Consider the following 16,412-nt stretch of genomic DNA (forward strand, 5'->3'; position numbering starts at 1 on the left):
CCTTCATCAACAGTCCACTCAAAACACCATGCCGATCTAGTATGCATACTTACTGTACTCACTTTCCCAGTGTTGATACACTACCTACTTGCTAAACCTACTGAGCATGTAGCGTGGAATTGGGACATTGTATGCATCTTAAACCGCTGGACTCCCCAGGAGAGATGAATTCCAAGTGTTTTTATCTCTAGAAATAGATGTAGATGAGATGCATTGAATAAAAGCTCAATTTCTCCCACTCACTTTCTTCTTCTCTGCCCGTGCTCCACTAGCTGGGTGGTGGGTGGATGTACACAGCTGAAGGTTGTACCTCTGACAGTTTATCAAGATAACGAAGTGATGACGCCACGCGCCATTGCATTAGTCAATCAATAATATATGGAGTTGTTCAATACTTTACTTATGATTTATGATCCTTCACTCGTCACGGGTTAATTCTCCACGTGTTTGTTTGTTGCACAAACAAACACGTACGTTACCGCGGCTGTTTGTGTTGAGATGAACGTCTGAATAGCGATCGGGTCCTGGGGCTGAGCCGCCGCGTGCCACAACTTGCCCGTGTGTTTACGTGTGTGTGTGTGTGTGTGTGTGTGTGTGTGTGTGTGTGTGTGTGTGTGTGTGTGTGTGTGTGTGTGTGTGTGTGTGTGTGTGTGTGTGTGTGTGTGTGTGTGTGTGTGTGTGTGTGTTTGCGTACTAGTGTACTAGTTTCGCAATAAAAAAATGCAAGGTATGCAGAGTGATCCAGCCGCTGTTTCGCCATCGGATTCGTATACGTTTGCTTGCGCTTCAGCAGAAGCAGGGTGAGGAGTGCTATGAGTGTGTACAGCACATACAGTATGAACGTTTGTTAGTTTGAGCTGCACTTGCTTTGGATGCCAAGGTAAGAGACACACACACACACACACACACACACACACACACACACACACACACACAGACACACAGACACACAGAGACACACAAGACAATTGATTGTTTGCAGGGAAAGAAGAAGAGAAGTGAGCCATGTTTGCCGTGTTTTCCTTCCTTTAATGTGTCAATATTCTCATCAGCTCAACTGATGTACTGATGAACTGATGAAAACCTTCACGTAGCTTTCCCCTATGCCCTTTCCTCAAACCAGTACTTTTGCACTTACAGATGTACGAGCTCTACCTCTCTTATTTCTCTCTGTCTAGACAAACACACAAACACCTGCTGATTTGATTGCTGTGTTTGTCAGCCGCACACTTTTCCCTCGCTCTCCTGAAGGCCGAAAACACTCAGACACCCGAAAAAAAAAGAAGAAAAAGTGGAAGACATGCTTGTGCTTGGCGCTTGGGCTCTCTGTTACCATAGCAACCAACAGGCTCACCTGTTGCCAACGGTTCTCATCTTTAAAAAAAAATAAGAGGAGAAGCATAGAGAGAGTGATGAAGGATTCTCGACGGGGCTGATAGCATCACATACACAAAGAATTAAACGTATAATGAAAAATATCTTTTCACTTTATGATGCCTTCATGGCGCAGTCGAAATGTAGGAATTGTTTGTGTCAGTCCCACCGACCAATGTTGCACGTCGTTGATTATCTCAGACCGTCGTTGATATTCTGACCTAAAAAGATTTTAAGTGTATGTTTTCAGAAGTAAGTCTAATTTACAATTTTTAATTTCAAAATGTAAAAGGCATAAAAGGGCAGCTATGTGCCGAGGACAGAGGTCGACCCGCTGTGCATTAATGCTGATCTTTGAGACACTTAGTCCCTTTTTTACTTGGAAATGCTGAAGATTAGTCACAGCTAAAGAGCTTTCAGCTTTTTGTAGGAAATAATGATGATTTCAGTCTATGTAGTGCTAGATGATGAGTCATTACCAGAGGACTGGTGATGGGTGGTTGGTACCTTTAAGCACAGCAGACTGGTACAATGGAACCAGCACATTCCAAAAGATATGAAATTGCTGTCCAATCCAGGACTGTTATTATTGCTTCGCCGTCTCTCACTTTTATTCTCCCTTTCACTTTTGTGAGGTTTTCTCTCGAAAAAGCATCCAAACGACTTTTGCATTAGAGTCATATTTTTATTCTCGACTCGTATTATGTAATTGTTTCATATGGAAATGTGTCTGGATGTGCCGAGGACAGTCATGAAGTGCGAGCTAAAACTGGCTGACAGCAGAGACTCTGTGTGTGTGTGTGTGTGTGTGTGTGTGTGTGTGTGTGTGTGTGTGTGTGTGTGTGTGTGTGTGTGTGTGTGTGTGTGTGTGTGTGTGTGTGTGTGTGTGTGGGGGAGGATGTGCCAGGCAACAGGACTATGCGGTCAAATGCCAAAATTGTAAATTCAGTGTGTGCGTCTGGCGGCCAGTGGGGCTACGTGCAATTATTCAAGTGACATTTTTGATTACAAGACTGCATTTATTTGAGTGTGGACAGGCACTGTTTCTATTCATTCAAGTGACTACATGATTGTGTGGTGGAGTGAGACCTCTGCTCGCAGGAGGCCGCGGACCTCTCGCTCTTTCGTTGTTGTTTGAGCAACGAAGTCACGCTAAGAAAAATCAGCTGGATCCGGCTTACAATGAAAAAGTATTTATAATTCACAAATGCTAAAAGACAATTACAAACTGAATTACACTGTCGACAGTAAGGAATCGCGAAACCGAGTTCAAACACTCTTCACCCCCTAACCGGCCAACAAACGCCAGTTTACAGTAAAGAAGATCGCCAAGAACTGAACAACGTCTCTCCGAACAATGTTTTTATACCCAAAAGTCAGTAGTTTACTTTCAAAAGTCCATCATCAGCTTTGTGATTGGCTGGAATCTGATTGTCTCCTCCTGTCCTCTGACAATGCTCTCCATCGGTCTAAGTGATCCGCATAATGTCTGAATAGTGTCCTCTGGTCCGACCTGTCCTCCTCCTCATAAAACAGCATGTACCCGACCCCCATGTTTTCTTAGGGCTGTCTTCATCTACATCTCTGTTTGATCAATACATCTCCTTCCCCCACTGTTAACGCCCCACATTCCTGAAGTCGGCTCACCAAACTCATCTCATTACCATACAGTTGTTTTCGGATCTGAAAAGCCTGTCTCAAAGGTCTCTCTCTTTCCCTCAAAACATTCAGTAACTGTATTTTATAGTTTGATACATAGAATGATTTTACTTTTATGATTTAACACTTTTCCAAACAAACATGTTATAACATTATATCCACCACTAGGAGTGATTATTAAACACACTAACATTGCTTTTTAACTTTAAATTCTTCACAATTGTGAGACTGTTAAGCGCGTGTGTGTGTGTGTGTGTGTGTGTGTGTGTGTGTGTGTGTGTGTGTTTGATGCTTATCAGTGGTGAGATTGTTTACATGGCCTGGTACACAACCTTAACACACAGTGACAGGGAACAGATAAAAGGAGATTTGAACTTGACACACACACACACACACACACACACACACACACACACACACACACACACACTCACACTCACACACACACAGAGGTTTCGTTTCAGCTATTTATAGAGTGCAAAGTGACAAGACAAAATATTATGTTGTAATATAGTTTAATAAGCAGATGACTGGAAAACAATCAGATCTTGAGAAGATGTCATTTTACCTGCTGATGGATTTCCATGCATGATATCAAAGACATTACCAGCGGCTCTGCCTGATCTAGCCAATTGCTAACCACTACATTACTGCTTTAAATTAGTGCCGACCATGCTACAACAACTCTACTGACATTGATATGTTTAAGATGTTAGCATATTAGCAGACATAAAGGAACATAAGTATTCATTTGAAGTATTTTTGTCCGCTCGGTCGGTGTAAATCCAATATTCACTTTCCTTTTAGCTCTGCGTTGGTCACCACCAGATCACGTCCTTTCGGTGCTAAATGCTCCACTGTGTTCACTAACTTGTCGATAATATTGGCAATCTGTAGTTCGGTGCTGGGAAACGGGTAAATCAGAGCTATTTCAGCTGCTTTGTGAAAAGATGCTGATGAGAGCTGCGAGACAACCAAAACAGTAAGCTGATGGAGGCTAAAAACGCTTTTTTAGAGCTGAGTGGAACATCATACAGTCATTTCACCTATTAGTAATATAACAATAATGATGGGATCAGCCATCTTTGCTACCTTTCTCTTAAACCTCTACTTATGATTGTGACTCCATACATTTGCTATTCAGTTTTAAACGCAGTGAGTAAGAGACTATTTTTGAAACTATAAATAAATAAGAGCAGGGCTGTTCCCCTCAGGAGCTGACTTACAACCTGGACCTGGTTGGAACATAGTGTTATTGCTGTGCCACAGTCTCGTCAGAGTTGGAGATTTATCATGATGAGTTTGAGCGCGGCGGCTCTGCTCCGGCGAAGTCTAATAAATAACCATGACGGACTGAGAAGAAATAACGCACCTCGTATTCGGCGCTTTGTATCGCGACGGAATACATCATTTAAACATGCGAGACAATTGCTGTGACCCTCAGGTGTAACTCCTTTGCAGATGTGAACGTAAGCATGCACAAACCAACGGGCGAGTAGCCCAGCAGACAAAAACAGAAGCAGGCGCTCAGACGTGCGCCTGCAATTACACAAGCACTTATATATATATATATATATATATATATATATATAGAGAGAGAATCAAAAGACGCGTCTCTTTCACCCCACCGCACACAGACAGTGAGTGGGCCTCTGAAAGCATCCCTTCAAAAAAATAAAAAAAAAATAAAGCCCAGTCAATGGTGTATGAACGTCTGCGCCGATGAGTTCATGCATTCATGCGCAAGTTCAGACACCCAAACACACAGCTTTGCAACCAGACAAGCGAAGGAGCAGAGGTGTAAAATCCAAGTCATGAGTTCTTTTATTTTTCCCCGGAGGAACAAACAGGGAAGCAGAAGCTGTATTACCTCCTTCTTATCTTCCTTTTTGCAGCTTTGGTTGTTTTGGCATTATTATTTTTCTTTATTTTTTGCCCCGTTGCTTTCCCCTCTCTGTTCCATAGTGTGCTAAGCATTTTGCTCTACATTTAAATATTATCATGTGCTTTATTTGTGCAGTGAGTGTAAATGTTTGATCTCGGTCTTGTTTTTTCTCGTAGACTAAATCCGTTGGTGTGTATCGTTGTTGTGACAGGCCCGTTTTATGCAAATCTCTATAATTTAATCCTAATCAGTCAACGTTTGTGTGCGTCCTCCGCGCAGACGACGGGCCGTACCAGCGAGACCCGCCTCCTCCTCCTCCTCTCGGCTCTTCCTCCACATCCAGCGCTCTGTTGGAGGAGCGCAGGAAGAGCCACATCCCAGAGGAGTTTGCAGGCCTCCTTCATGGATCTTCCCCGGCGTGTGAAACGCCCGATACACCGTACCATCTTTACAGCCCCAAACCCCGAAAATATGCCTCCACAGACGTCCAGAGCAGCCTGGTGCAGAACCCGGAGTTCAGCATCGTGATCGGAGGCGGACCCGCTCAGATCTTCTCCAGGACTGGGAGCGATTTGTCGCCTCAGAGGGCCGCAAGCCCCTCCCAGAAGCCACAGGTGGTGTACCGGACTATCTTCCACACTAGGGTCAACCAGGACCAGGACCGACCCAGGAACTGCGAGCAGGTGGATCCGCCTTGTGGCTGGTCTACACTGGGCCACCCCCCCTCCTACTCCTCTGGTCAAAACGGCGAAGTTCCAGAGTTACGGGGGATCCAGACAGGAGGTGTGCCCAAGGGTAGTTCAGTCGGTGCTGGCTACGAGGAGAGGGCCTGCACCCTGGGGAGGATGAGGTCCATGCCCCGCAGTGTGTTGGACCTGCAGCTGTCCAAGTCTCTGTCCAAGTCTGATTCCAACCTGGTAGCTGTATCTCCCATACAGGTAAGTTGTTGCTAACAAGTCTCAGCTTTGATGTGCAACACAAGTTTTGACCCTGATTTATAACATAAAGCATTTACAGTATGTTGCAATATGAAGGTGAGTTAAATCTTTAACACTGTCTCTTTTTTCTCTGATGTTCCGCCTCTCTGAGACATTTCTGTAAGAGGCCAAGGATAACATAAAAGTCTCTTTTATCGAAAGTTCAGAAAAAGTTTCTCTTTTTAATAAAAGTTCAGGTCAGCACAGTTAGCTGATCTCAGTTAGCAACGAGAGCAAATGCATTTATTGCAAATATTCAGTTGTATGAATTATGCAGCCGTGGGGATGGTTAGCATCTTGCTGTATCATGCTGGCTGACTTCAGAAACCAGTGCGACCAATTAGACGCCTCACTAATCTGGGCCACAGTGCTCCGTGCTGCGCGGCAACATTTTATGAGACTTCTTCTTTAATTCGTTGCAAATAAATCATAAGCCAAATACATAGTCTGTTTGATGAAAAACATGCTCCATTGTAGATGGAACTTTAATGAGCACTGAAAGAACTGGTTACAGTTTATGGTTGTCCAAAATGTTAAGGTTAAAATATCGGACAAGCTTTGCATGTCATAGTTTGATTATGGGTGGGAAACTAAATGTGATGGTTTTGGCCGTGTCTAGGAGGAGCATGGCTGGGGGTCTGGATCTCGTGGCCAGGGGCCTGGAAGTCCCAGCCCAGGAGAGGGTGCCAGCCCGGGGGGAAGACTGGAGAGAACGCCCTCCTTCACTGCTGAGTGGGAAGAGGTAGGAATGGGGTTTTAACTGATGCTTCGGATCAATTGAGATGGAGGGAAAGTGGTCCGATTTACAGAAAACTAGAGGGGAAACGTGTCTTCTTTTTAATCACTTAGGTTAATCAGTTCATTTCACTGAGACACTACATGCTAGTAAAATTGAAGCATCTCTGCAGGGGGCAGTCGAATCCTCTGTGCACTCAGATCTACAGTTTTTCCTCCCTTTCCTCCCTCAAGGAGCCCCAGTGCTGGTTTAACATTAATTTCCTTCTGTAACCAGCACTGGAGCTGCAGGACTGACCAGATATAAGATAGATAGATAGATAGATAGATAGATAGATAGATAGATAGATAGATGGATGGATGGATGGATGGATGGATGGATGGATGGATGGATGGATAGATAGACGTATACTTTATTTATGCCCAGACGTAAGAGAGAAAACGCTTTCTGTTTCAGAGGTGGGAGAGCGGAGGTCGAGGGTGCTGTGTGTTTTGGTCTCGGTGTGTTTGTGCCCGGGGCCCCTTCGGTACCAAAGGGCCACTGACCCAGATGTAATCCATTAGCTGGACGCCACTGTTGGATTGCCCCTTCATAAACACTTTGGGTCACAGACGCATTAGCTTCTGCTCACTGGCCATCATTCACACCACAGACAACACACACTGTTTGCAAACCGATGCATGTTTACACCCTGAAAATAAAGAATCTCATACCTTTTTATTTCCCAATATTCGTCTATTTTTAAAATAATGCTTAATGCATGCGAGTGAAAGTACATTTGTGCGTGCCGGTCCACATTTGCATGTTCATGTTCATTAGTTCCTCAACACAGCTCATAACTTGCTGATGGTGATGAATTACCATATGGAATTTCCCATAATCCTCGGCAATTAGGTTGACCTTTCCTGTTTAATTGCGTGGTGCGGGATGCGAGATAAGATGGCTTCAGGGAAATTGTGGAGTGATGAATGGGGAATTCACCGGCAAAAATAACAAAAGTTGCTGTATTTGCAGCACATGCCCAGGAATCGGTCGCTTTATTAGCACAAGAGTCATGAGGGGATGCCCCAGAACAGTCAATGATCTGAAGATATCCGTACTCATTAGTGCCACAGGCAAGGTAGTTCCTGTATGTTACATACGTGTGCTTTCATCTGGCTTTACCTTGAAAATTGCTGATTGTTTGTGGTTATTTGGATGGTAATTAACAGCCTGAAGCTAAGTCTGTACAATGTGTTTAATCTAGAAAACCACAGCGCTGATGGGTCTGTTAAATTGTCCTTCGGGTATATAGCTTTGTTCTTATGTTTCTTATTTTTAATAACATTGTAGTCATCAAACCAATTATTGCGATCTGGGCATGTGGCGACACTGCTACACACGTTTTAAACAAACCCACAGGTTAGACAAACCTTTTTTTTTGGAAGAGAAATTGAGGCAAATGTTAAAATAATTGCCTGAACTGTCCGTTGTAAACAGCCAGACATATTTGTTGTATTGTAATGTTTGTATATTCAGACCGACTTCCAGTTTTCTTGTTCAATGAGGCTTCGTTAACAACATTTAATGAGAGTTCGCTTTCGGTTTATCCTCCAAATAAAGTGGATAAGACAAAATGGCCGTGTGATCATCGGACTTTATCGTAGCGATGTACAAAAATAAGTTGTAGCTATTGCTTGAAATAGCATTAATGAAGCAGAGTTGGATACTTACTCATTTAATCCTTTGTTTATATAAACCTCTTGAGAAATGCAGCTTTAAGCTATCTTTTCATCTTCAACATACCGTGACAGTTTAGCCTCTAGGTTCCATATTACAGGTACATTAGTGTGCAGCAGTTATGCCGAAATTGCTCGCTGTTTATCCAGCTATTAACAAAAAGGCCACCGTCGTGGCCCGCTAGCTTGTAAACGCTGTTTGCATCCATCAGACCTGGCCTTTTAAACGCCGGTCTCGGGCGCATTTCGCAGCAGTGCTGGTTCTCTCTGACCTGTGGTGAGCCAGCGGCCCTGACAGGTGGACGGATGTGCAGGTCCCATAGTTCAGTGGTTAGCAGCAGGTCCGGGGTCTGTGATGGCCGATCGACAGCCAGACACTAATGAAGCCACTGAAGCTCCCTCCATCTGTCTTCCTCTTCCTTCATCTCTGCTCTGTCTTTAAGTTTCCTGCTAACACATCTTTTCCCCCTCTGCTTCTCCCTGTTTTTTCCGTTCACAGGGGGAATGACTGACATCCAGCGAGCTGGCAGGCGTAATGATCATGTTCTGTGACACTTGAATCCAGAAATAGGGGTTCGCCTTATTACTGGAAAATGGCTTTCCCTTGAACATGCTCTCTAACTCTGGTTCTGTCTCTCTCGCTCTCTCTCTCTCTCTCTCTCTCTCTCTCTCGCTCTCTCTCTCTCTCTCTCTCTCTCTCTCTCTCTCTCTCTCTCTCTCTCTCGTTTGTTCAGATCGACAAGATTATGAGCTCTATTGGTGCAGGAATAGGCAGTGGATTGGACATCAAGGAGGACACCACAGGTAAAATACACACAAGTATGTATGTGTGAGCATGTCACTACATCTGACTTTAGAGGACAATTCAGGTTTATTACTACTTGGATCTTAGTTTAGTATTTTTTTTTGGCCATCGCTGCGCGATAACGCCGCACTCACCAAAGTAATTGCTGTGATCTGGGGACACTGCAATGTTTTTACAATGAAGTCCAACGCGGCAATAAACAGAAGCAGCCGGATTAGCAGATAGCGACCAACTGTTTCCCCTCAAGGGATTCAAATATAATTTCTGGGATAGAAGAAGAAAAGCATTGCAACACAAAATTCTATTTGAGGAAAAAAAGATTCCGTTCCTCTAGTCTTTGCCTTTTTTTTTTTCCGGTTAATTTATTACTAACCCACAGACACATGCAACTATTGACGATGGCTTGTTGGTAGAAATTGCTACAAGCCACAAAGGTTAGGAACCACTGTGCCATGGAGCCACAGACAGTCAACACAGGGGGCTATGGGATGCGGAGGAGCAAAGTGGCACACATAGACTGCATTGACATTAGAAAGCAGACACGGGAAAGGTAGGTAAACATCCTTGATGCTCACTGGTTGACAGGAAGCCTGCGACCAGATCTTGTTGAGCTCATTGATTAATAACTGAGAGGCGGAGCCACAGAGAAACGACGACTGATAATTGTCTCCCCTGCTTAACTTGCGCTAAAAGCTTCATTCGTTATAACCAGAAGGAATGATGGTAAAAAAAAAACAAGACCTGAATTGAAATACATCAGTGTTATCCTTTCAGTTAAATGAGTGCATGGGTGAGTCTGCTTTTTGACTTTCTTGTGCGCATTAAATCCCAGTTTTTTGTTTCCACCTGCATGCCTTGAATCCACGCTACTCATCTCTATTTACTGCGTCCCCCCCCCCCCCCCTCTCCCCGTGGTAACTCCCCCATCCTCCACCTCCTGATCCCCTCGCCTCCTCCTCACCCCCTCTCTCTCTTTTCATCTACGAATGCAAAGCCTCTGCTAACCATGGTTACCACAGGGAGAAATCCTGTTTGTGCCAATGCAGGACCCCCCCCCCCCCACCACAACAATGCACACATAGCTACACCACAGCACACACACACACACACACACACACACAGACAAACACGCACATATAGATGCGGCTGCATAGATACACTCTGCACGGTGTGCGTGTGCGTGTGTGCGTGTGTGCGTGTGTGTGTGTGTGTGAGTGGGATGGAGACCGGCTTCTTGCAGACAAAGAAGCTGGAGCTGTTGTGATGGCTATTATCAGCAGAGCGAGCTAGATATATAGAGAGCGGCAGGGTGACGATCGACACCGTGAGAGGAGATAGAGACAGGAGGTAGACAGAGGAAAGTGAGAGAGAGAGAGAGAGAGAGAGAGAGAGAGAGAGAGAGAGAGAGAGAGAGAGAGAGAGAGAGAGAGAGAGAGAGGAGAGAGAGAGAGAGAGAGAGAGAGAGAGAGAGAGAGAGAGAGAGAGAGAGGGAATGAAGGAGGAAAGCAGTGCTCAGAGAGAGGAGAGAGAGCGAGGAGGCTGCAGAAGCATACAGATGAGAGTGGGAGTACTTGATAAAGAGAAATCTACAGCGCAGGCAGCTTCTCTCTCTTTCTCTCTCTCTCTCTCTCTCTCTCTCTCTCTCTCTCTCTCTCTCTCTCTCTCTCTTTTACACACACACACACACACACACACACACACACACACGCTCGAGGGAGCAGCCAAGCGAGCGCAACAGCTGAAAAAGAAAGCGGCTGCTGTGCCGTGCGCGACAAACACACAGCCAGCCTTCTTTTGCTTGCGGATCTGTACCTCCAATCTTATCCAACACCCATCTCTGGCAGGATTTAACCCCAGGACGGTAGCCGTTTTCTGGATACAACTTCAGCTTTCAAGCCCTTCGCATCCTCCCTCTGGCTGGATTCAGAGAAAGCAACATCTGGACGCCTTCACCTACCCCTTACCCGCTTGCACCCTTGCATGCTGACCCTCTCCATCCTCACCATGCCTCTAGCCTAGCCTCCACTTCCTCCTTGTCCTCCTCCTACTTTCTCCACCCCCCCCTCTCCCCCCTCCCACCCCCACCCCTCCCCTTCTACCTGCCTCCCTTTTATTCTCCTCCTCCTCCTGACTTGCCAAAAGACTCATCAAAAGCATGGCGGGCTCCTTCGACAGCCACATTGCCCGCCATAACATGATGTGGCAGTGCCAGCTGTCTCAGCCGGATTGTCGCTGCTACCGCGTGGACGGCTACTCCTTACTGAAGCGTTTGCCCCTCCACCCCCTCATAGGTCCCCGCTGCCCTCTGCAGTCCGTGGGCCAGTGGCTTGACTCCATCGGTCTGGTCCAGTACGAGAACCACCTGCTGGCCAATGGATTTGACAACGTCCAGTTCATGGTGAGTGTTTGTTTTGGGGGGGGGGGGGGGGGTCTTGGAACTGGGAGTTCAGGATGGGATATCTTCATGCATCTATCTTTCCTTCTGGTTATTTTTTTTCGTCTTTCCTTTAAATGTAACGTGCTTTAAATGTAATCTCGTCTCTCTGTTTGTCCCACCTCCCTCAAAGCTCTCTCTGCTCCCTCAGATGTAGATCATCTTCTCGCCTCGTTTTCTTCACAGTGATTAGCGTGACTAGTTTTGTTCTCCTTCTCTTTCATTTATTGGATTTCCTCCTCTTTGTATCATCTTCTCTCTCATTCTCCCTTCCCCATGATCGCTGCCTCTCCCCACTGATGCCATGTGAGGTCCTCCTACGCACAGAAATCCTATCTCCAGCATCAAGCCACAGGCATTACATGCTCATACTACACTAAAAATGCATGCCAAAAAACATGCTCGTTTCATGGTTTTTGCATACAATTGCACATGAACGTGCAGAGAAACCCAACCACTTGTGTGCTTTGGATGAAGATGCAACCTGAACGTCTGTTTTTGATCCGATGGTCCCTTCATCTACAGTGACGTAGGAAGAGAAACTCGCTGGGTCATTTCGCATTTCGAAAACTCTTTTGATGTTTCTCATGCGTGTGTGTGCGTGTGCGTGTGCGTGTGTGTGCGTGTGTGTGTGTGTGTGTGTGTGCGCGCGCGTGCGCGTGTGTGTGTTAATAAGACTTATATGCACAGGAAGAAGTAGGAAATGAGGAGAAAGTGGAAAAAAAACGAAGAGAAGCGATGAAGTCAAATTGAGAGAAACTGCAGCAGTTGCACAGAGATGGGTGACATAGCAGGGGGATGCTGACTGGAGGAGTTTTGATTTGCAGACCAAAGAGAAATGAAATGTTTTGGGGTTTTAAGACGCAAAGTACTAATATGATTAGAGCATTTTATCAACCAGCAGAGGGGAATGTGTTTTATTTTTGGTAAGGCTGCTAGTGGACTTCATCAGCTGAATGTTCTTTCCTGACATGAGGTCAACTAACGCTGTATGTAGGCATTGGTATTTATGCAAATGTGCATTCTGGTCCTCCACTCAGTGTGACCTGCATCTCCTTCCCGTTAGTTACCGTGGCAACAGGATGAAATCACAGAATCTCTCTGTTTATTTCTTCACGTGTTTCTCCATCACATGGTCAGGCCATACTTCACAAGCATTATGAAAGCTAAGGTTGCTAATCTTGAGAACCCGACAAGAGTACCGGCAGAAGAACCCAGCCCAGTGTTGCCAACTGTTCTCCAATGAAAGTAGCTAGCAGCACCAGCTTCAAAAGTCGCCGAATCTGGCAAAAGAGTCGCCAAGACTTCAGGCCTCCCTCCAAAGCCGCCACCCCCAAATTATCATCCTGAAGGTAAACAACGAACACGGCTGTTGTTAGCACTCACAGATGTCAAGCTAGCAGCTTGTGGAAGGCTCCTGTGGCGCGTTATGACTGCACAGGCAGAGTTCATGCAGGCAGGTATGTAGGCTAGGTTAGCCCCCCTATTATTTTCCCATATCAATCAGTCATGCTCCTAACACAACAGCTCCCTGTCCTCCCTCCTTATTCAAAATGTTTGTCCCTTATGTAAAGTTTTATTGGCATGATGCTATGTTGAAAAAAGATGTTGCCATAGCATATAGATTAAAAAAAAAGTGATGATATTTAGAGCAAGTGGAGTGAAAGCACTAGTTACTGATCACATGAAATATAGGGAAAAGAGAGTAGAGAAGTACAATACATCTTAAATAGGGAAACATTCTCTATATTACTATGATTATTTGTGCACAGTACTACCTCCAACACAAATTCCACAGATTCCACTGGTCTTTAATCTGTGCTAACTAAATCAAACCTTTTTGTTTTTGTTTTTGGCCACTCTGTGGCAGCTCAACAAGCTCTAAGAACAATGAGATGCTATCGCATAACTGTGTAATGGCAGACACACGTAGCATTCATTTAGGAGTGAATGAATAGTCCAATATTCACCCTCCTCTTCTGTTTTGGTTTCTACCAATGCCTGAAGGAAATGGCTGGCTCTTAAGCTGCTACAAAAAAAACAAACAAATGCCATAAAACCAAAACAATGAGCAGAAAGAGCCTAAAATGCTTTTTATCATTTATCACTTTACCAAATGTAAATATTATATAACATAGATTAATGCAGCGGTAATTTAAAACCGTGCTTGAATCAGACGTCACTGTTCACGTTGTTCAGTTCACAGGATTTCTTACTTTTTCACAAAATCCCGAAAATACAGTGAGGGGATTCACAACAATCTCATGTAAACTAAATTAGGTATTTGCAGAGATCATGTCTTCCAAATTTCTGTCTCATATTACATCAAAATACATTTTTTTGGTCTTTTTTCTTAGTTGTCTCTTGCTGTGTCTTAATGAATGAGACAAAAAAAGGAATCATTGCTGCAGCTCTGTGAGTGTCCAAGCAACCGTTATCACTTATAAAATGACATTTTCTCTATCAGTAATGTCCCCAAAGGTGAACCCTCCCATCATTTACACTCCTTCCTCTTACACTCACATGCCACCATATCGTTTTTTACTCCCGACACTTTTTTGGCATGACTTCAGAGAGACTTGGGGGATTCTTCGGTCTCCTGGCCTCGCCCCTCTTGTCTTAAAATGTTTCTCAATAGCTCCGTCATCTCCTCTGAAAGGCCTTTGGATACAATTAATATTGAAAAGAGCTGAGATGAAACAGCCTTACAAACATCATGGTGACTTCAAAGTCCCTTTTGTGGCTGGGCCTCTCTCCGGGTCTTTCTCTGTTGAAAGTCTTTCTGGCGTCCCGCTTGGAGTTTTTAACCTCTTTTTGTTTGTTGTTTTTGATTAAACAGGAAGACATTTAATACATACGCAGGGATTACATTGGTATTTTGCGGCGCTCCTTTTTTATCGTTAGCTGTGGATTCTTCAAGTAGAGGTTTGGGTCAAATTCATTTCAGCGCCACTCATTTTGGGCAATCAAATTAAATGAAAGATTCAAACTGAAACAAGTCAGCACGTTCGATTTTTTTTTTTTTTGTTTTGTTCTGTTTTTCACTTCAGGGTCAGTTCATGTGCAGAACTGATTGGTTTGCAAATGAATTTCACCTCGTTTCTGATCTGTGTCAGTGTGTGGCAGTGAAAAGCCACCATGCACTGGAACGTATGTATGAACACATGCACATAAACACGGACCATTCCAGTCTACCATTAACCATTCACCACTAATGGGGGTCATTAGGGAGGGCGTGTCTGCTCACCTTAACCAGCTGGTAGAGGACAAACGCTGCTGGACTTAGTGGTTGTTATGGAGACGTCGTTCGATATGAAGGACACGGGATGGAGACTAATCTCCCCCATTTCAAATGACTGTACATGAATGTATATATGTGAGAGAGAGGGTGGGTGGGTGGGTGGGTGGGTGGGGGGGGGGGGGGGGGGGAGTAGACAGACACTGGAACTGAACAAAGAACAGCCACAGCCCACATTAGCTTTCTCTCTAATGTCTGTTAAGAAACAAAGCGGCTTGTCTGGCACTTTTAATTTGATTACATCAAATACTTTAACATAACATGGTGACAGCAGAGGGCCGGAGAGATAACATAACAAAACTATTCCATACACAAATTAATAAGTGGAATACATAGTAGATTTTTGGGGAACTGTGTTCGTTTCTACGATTGAGGCGTTTCATATAACATAGTTTTTCAAATAAAAACTTGATTATTGCAGCTTTAAAAGAATTCTATTTCCTCGTTATTCATTTGGAATCATGCTTCGGGCCTGGTGAACGTAAACCCAATATTCACTTTGTATTGGCTGTGTTTATGAACTCGTATGTGAATTATCCGGCTATTAGAGGGTTTTTTTTCGCTGAAATCGGCAGCCTGCTGCGTCTGGAAACGATGCTGATGAGAACAGTGAGACTGAACCAAAACAGTGAAGGGATGACTAATTGTTATATCAGTTGGATTTTGACTATTAAACAGTTTTCATTGCAAAGTCTGGCTTTGTGTGTTCCTCCAAATGGATGTAATCAGAAAATGGGTTGCATGTGACAGAGAGCAGTGTCTCAAGATGTTCAGAGCTACTTGACTGTGGATTTTAGCCATCTTTATGAGCCGAGTCGGTAGTAAAGAGAGCCAATTCACCTTGCTTAGTCCTCTGTCTGCAGTCACACTGTGCCTGTTAACGCTCATCATTACCATCAAACCGAAAGACACTCCTCGGTAAACACGGCATGCTAGCGTTGAGCCTTAGAAATGTGACCGGAATAGAAGTGGAAGGAAGAGAGAGATGGAGGTCGGAAGTGGAAATGATAAGATTAAGTACGGTTCGTTATCGCTCGCTTGAGAGATGGATACTAAAGAAGCTCTTGTGAGAGTCCCATAAACTGATGCTTTGTGGACTGTGGAGGCGCTGAGACACACGAACAATTTACAAAAGAATTTAATATAAAAACTCCTTTATCGGGATCTTTTTTTTACTTGCTTTCAGGCAGCACAATGAATTGAAAGAAAAGATAGAAGCCATTTGATAAAGACAAAAGGAATTGCAAAGACGAATGGGGGGGGGGGTGCGGCGCTAGATAGACAGCAGCAATGAGGAGATAAAGCATGATGTGATGCAGCGAGTGCTAAAGAAACTGACGCAGATAAGAGCAACAGCGAGGTAGTGAAATGAATGAAACAACAATATTTGAAATGAAACATTGTCAATATTCATTTTTCATTCAAAAGTGGCGCCTCTAATCCTCCTTATGAAGGAATTTATTTCATCCTGGAAGGGAAATCCTTAAGCTGCTACCAAGTTTCACGTATGAAACACAGATAAAGTT

The 16,412-nt window shown here is 44.3% G+C and overlaps 1 protein-coding gene across 5 annotated transcripts in view; it reads left to right on the forward strand.

The window, feature by feature from the left end:
- Positions 1 to 16,412, forward strand: part of anks1b (ankyrin repeat and sterile alpha motif domain containing 1B) — a 180,961-nt gene that overhangs the window by 118,642 nt on the left and 45,907 nt on the right. For all 5 annotated transcript variants that reach the window (XM_068717376.1, XM_068717372.1, XM_068717371.1 and 2 more), the window contains 4 exons: positions 5,198 to 5,856; positions 6,515 to 6,637; positions 9,084 to 9,153; positions 11,446 to 11,552. In XM_068717376.1, the coding sequence (XP_068573477.1) occupies positions 5,198 to 5,856; positions 6,515 to 6,637; positions 9,084 to 9,153; positions 11,446 to 11,552 (959 nt within the window). The remainder of the gene's footprint in view (positions 1 to 5,197; positions 5,857 to 6,514; positions 6,638 to 9,083; positions 9,154 to 11,445; positions 11,553 to 16,412) is intronic.

This window comes from Cebidichthys violaceus, unplaced genomic scaffold (assembly GCF_023349555.1).
Source record: "Cebidichthys violaceus isolate CVI_PGR_0920_01 unplaced genomic scaffold, fCebVio1.0.p SCAF_21, whole genome shotgun sequence".
Classification (NCBI taxonomy): Eukaryota; Metazoa; Chordata; class Actinopteri; order Perciformes; family Stichaeidae; genus Cebidichthys; species Cebidichthys violaceus.